The 3,381-nt window shown below is 53.5% G+C and overlaps 1 protein-coding gene across 2 annotated transcripts; it reads left to right on the top strand.

Annotated features, from left to right (window-relative positions):
• LOC4327304 (zinc finger CCCH domain-containing protein 2-like) lies at positions 1 to 1,995 on the top strand. Of its 2 annotated transcripts, NR_176039.1 has the most exons (2): positions 1 to 1,515; positions 1,604 to 1,995. NR_176039.1 is itself a non-coding variant. In NM_001406312.1 (1 exon), the coding sequence occupies exon 1, from the start codon at positions 115 to 117 to the stop codon at positions 1,273 to 1,275; it is 1,161 nt and encodes a 386-aa protein (NP_001393241.1). In that variant the 5' UTR covers positions 1 to 114; the 3' UTR covers positions 1,276 to 1,995. The 2 variants fall into 2 exon arrangements, 1 of the variants encoding a protein (NP_001393241.1); NM_001406312.1 differs by having other exon boundaries at positions 1 to 1,995.
• Positions 1,996 to 3,381: the final 1,386 nt, after the last annotated feature.

Here is a 3,381-nt window from a genome sequence, read left to right as displayed (position 1 = left end):
CTCGCCTTACACATCGCACCACTCTCTCTTACTCGTCCATACGCCGAGTCCACGAGATCTCGCCGTAGTCCATACACCGGTTGATCGGAGGTCGTGTTGCCGCCGGCGGTGGCCATGATGATGATGGGGGAAGGAGTCAGCAGCGTCCCGCCGTGGTCTCACCTCCCCGTGAGCGGAGTCGATGTACTCGGCGGCGGTGGTGGCGGTGGGGATGAGATGACGCCGTACGTGATCGCCGCGCTGCGGGATTACCTGCCGGCGAATGATGTCGGGGTGGGGGCTGACGAGGAGGAGGAGGCCGCGGCGATGGCCGCGGCGGTGGACGCGTACGCGTGCGACGAGTTCCGGATGTACGAGTTCAAGGTGCGGCGGTGCGCGCGCGGGCGGAGCCATGACTGGACCGAGTGCCCCTTCGCGCACCCGGGGGAGAAGGCGCGCCGCCGCGATCCGCGCAAGTACCACTACTCCGGCACCGCGTGCCCGGACTTCCGCAAGGGCGGGTGCAAGCGCGGCGACGCCTGCGAGTACGCCCACGGCGTGTTTGAGTGTTGGCTCCACCCGGCGCGCTACCGCACCCAGCCGTGCAAGGACGGCACCGCCTGCCGCCGCCGCGTCTGCTTCTTCGCCCACACCCCGGACCAGCTCCGCGTCCTCCCGGCGCAGCAGTCCAGCCCCAGGAGCGTGGCGTCCTCGCCGCTGGCCGAGTCCTACGACGGCTCGCCGCTGCGCCGCCAGGCGTTCGAGAGCTACCTCACCAAGACCATCATGTCCTCGTCCCCGACCAGCACCCTCATGTCTCCGCCCAAGTCGCCCCCGTCGGAGTCCCCGCCATTGTCGCCCGACGGTGCCGCGGCCATCCGTCGCGGATCTTGGCCCGGCGTCGGCTCGCCGGTGAACGACGTCCTGGCCTCGTTCCGCCAGCTCCGCCTCAACAAGGTGAAGTCGTCGCCGTCCGGCGGGTGGAGCTACCCTTCGTCGTCCGCCGTCTACGGGTCTCCCAAGGCCGCCACCGGCCTCTACAGCCTCCCCACCACTCCACTGGCTTCCACGGCAACGGTGACCACCGCCTCCAGCTTCATGCCCAACCTGGAGCCACTGGACCTCGGGCTCATCGGCGACGAGGAGCCGGTCCAGAGGGTGGAGTCCGGAAGAGCCCTCCGGGAGAAGGTGTTCGAGCGACTGAGCCGGGATGGTGCCATCTCCGGCGACGCCACAGCCTTCGCCACCGCCGGTGTTGGCCTCGACGTTGATTGGGTGTCCGACCTCATCAACTGAGGCTTCCAAGTCGCTATTGGAAGCCCCTTTTGTGAGCATCAAGGATGATGGCATGGAGGAGGAGAAGGTGGCGGTAAGAAGAAAATGATGGCACGACAAAAAAATCCTTCATTTTCTTTTGTGATTTCAAGTCAAGTTTCTACTAATTCCTGTACATATCTATCTCCCATGTGAATATTCATGGTTGGTGGAGAGGAGGCAAGTATGGAAAGATGGGTGGATTTGTTTTGGGGTTTTGAGGTAGTAGCAAAATTACCCACAAAAAAATTAGGTGAAAAAAAAAAGAGGAGTAGAAATGGAGGTGATTCAGTGTCTCCTGTGTGCATAGGGTGTGTGGAGGTGAAGGAAGCACGGAAGGAAGAAGATCATGGCGGAAGAAGATGGCCGGATTTCGGCCGCCGTCGCGGCGGCGGCCCTGCCTATTTCAGTGATTTCTGGGGGTTTATCCTCTGTTCATCGTTTGTTGCATCATCGACTAGCTGATGAAGATCGTCGATCGATTTCAATCAAGCCCCCCCTCTTGTTGATTTCCTATTTTGTTGATGTAATCTTTGTTTTGTTAAGAACCCCCAACAGCATATTTTGTACCTTAGCTTTAAATCTGAAAATCTTTTGCTGACTCATCTACCTATATGTGGTGATGAAGCCCCCCTCAATGTATTGTAATCACCTGCTTCAAGTAAATGATCCAATAATATTATGTTGCTATATGTTTCATTACTTCCTTGATCCAAATAACACTCATCTTAATATCTCTGTTCATTAGTGACGAAATCGATGTGTTTTGTGGAGCTGAGCGGGGGGCGATGGTGCCGGGGAACCTGCCGTGACAGAGACCGGCGGAGAGTGCGACGGCGGCGGAGTCGCCGGCGAGTCGTTGTCATCTTTGGTGGAATCGATGGTGCAGGATTGGCCTGCACATGCTGCAGCTCTCTGCTTCTTCCACCGCACCGCTGCTTGGCCACAAAAAGACACGTCCTCTTTATTCGAGTATGTACATGTACTACTACCCGGTAGCGTAGCGTCCGCTTTGCCTTTTGCAGGCAGTGCGACTGTTCATCGCCCGTACACGTCGCCGGAGTTGGGGAAGACGACGATGACGCCGGCGGCGGCGGCACCCGAATCTGACCCGGATCGATCGGATCGCGGCGACTCCGTCTCGAGACGAATGGGTTGGTGGGTTGGGTCGCGAACGCATCGGTCGGAGTCGGGGTCGGGGTGGGGGAGAAAATATCGGGTGCTTGTGTGTCCGGTTCCCACGAGACAGCGGGCGTGGTGGTGGTGGCTTCTTGTTGCTCCGTTTCGTCTCGTACACTTTCACTTTACTTTCTTTTTTTGATGGGCATGTCTAGTCCTTTTCGACCCTTCCTGTTTACGTCACGACCTCGCACAGTCCAGCAAGCTCCATACACAGTATCCCGTAGAAAAAAAGATGGCGTGGACTACAGTATATATACTGTACCGAATACTTAGAGCAAGTTTAATAATATAGTCAACTACTAGCTCTAAATTCATCTATAACCAATCTAATAGCTCATTCATACAATAGTTATATACTACACTATTAATAACTGGTCTCACATGTCATACACACACTGTGTCTTAGAGTCCGTACTACAGCTAGCCAGCTGTTCTTCTCTCTGTTAATCTTCTTAAAATATGTTTATAGCTGACTTATAGTCTGCTATTGTACCTGCTCTTAGAGCAAGTTTTATAGCCAACTACTAGCTCCAATTCATCTATATAGCTAATCTAATACTCTCTATGTCCCAAAAAAAGGACAAACCGTGAGTTCCCGTGCCAACGTTTGACTGTCCGTCTTATATGAAATTTTTTTATAATTAGTATTTTCATTGTTAGATGATAAAACATGATTAATACTTTATGCGTGACTTATCTTTTTATTTTTTTCCATAATTTTTTTAAATAAGACGGACAGTCAAACGTTGGACACGAAAACCAGGGTTTATCTTTTTTTTGACGGAGGGAGTAGCTTATTTATATAATAGTTATCTATGAGCATATACTACACCGTTTCTTATAATCTAGAATAAAAAATGCATTGTTTGGGTAGTTTCCGATTCGACGAGAAACTAAAAACTCCCT

The sequence above is a fragment of the Oryza sativa genome, chromosome 1 (assembly GCF_034140825.1).
Source record: "Oryza sativa Japonica Group chromosome 1, ASM3414082v1".
Classification (NCBI taxonomy): Eukaryota; Viridiplantae; Streptophyta; class Magnoliopsida; order Poales; family Poaceae; genus Oryza; species Oryza sativa.
This window is presented reverse-complemented; position numbering and strand designations above follow the sequence as displayed.

Coding starts and splice junctions, on each gene's coding strand:
- LOC4327304 (NM_001406312.1), top strand. CDS start 115: ATGATGATGATGGGGGAAGGAGTCAGCAGCGTCCCGCCGTGGTCTCAC.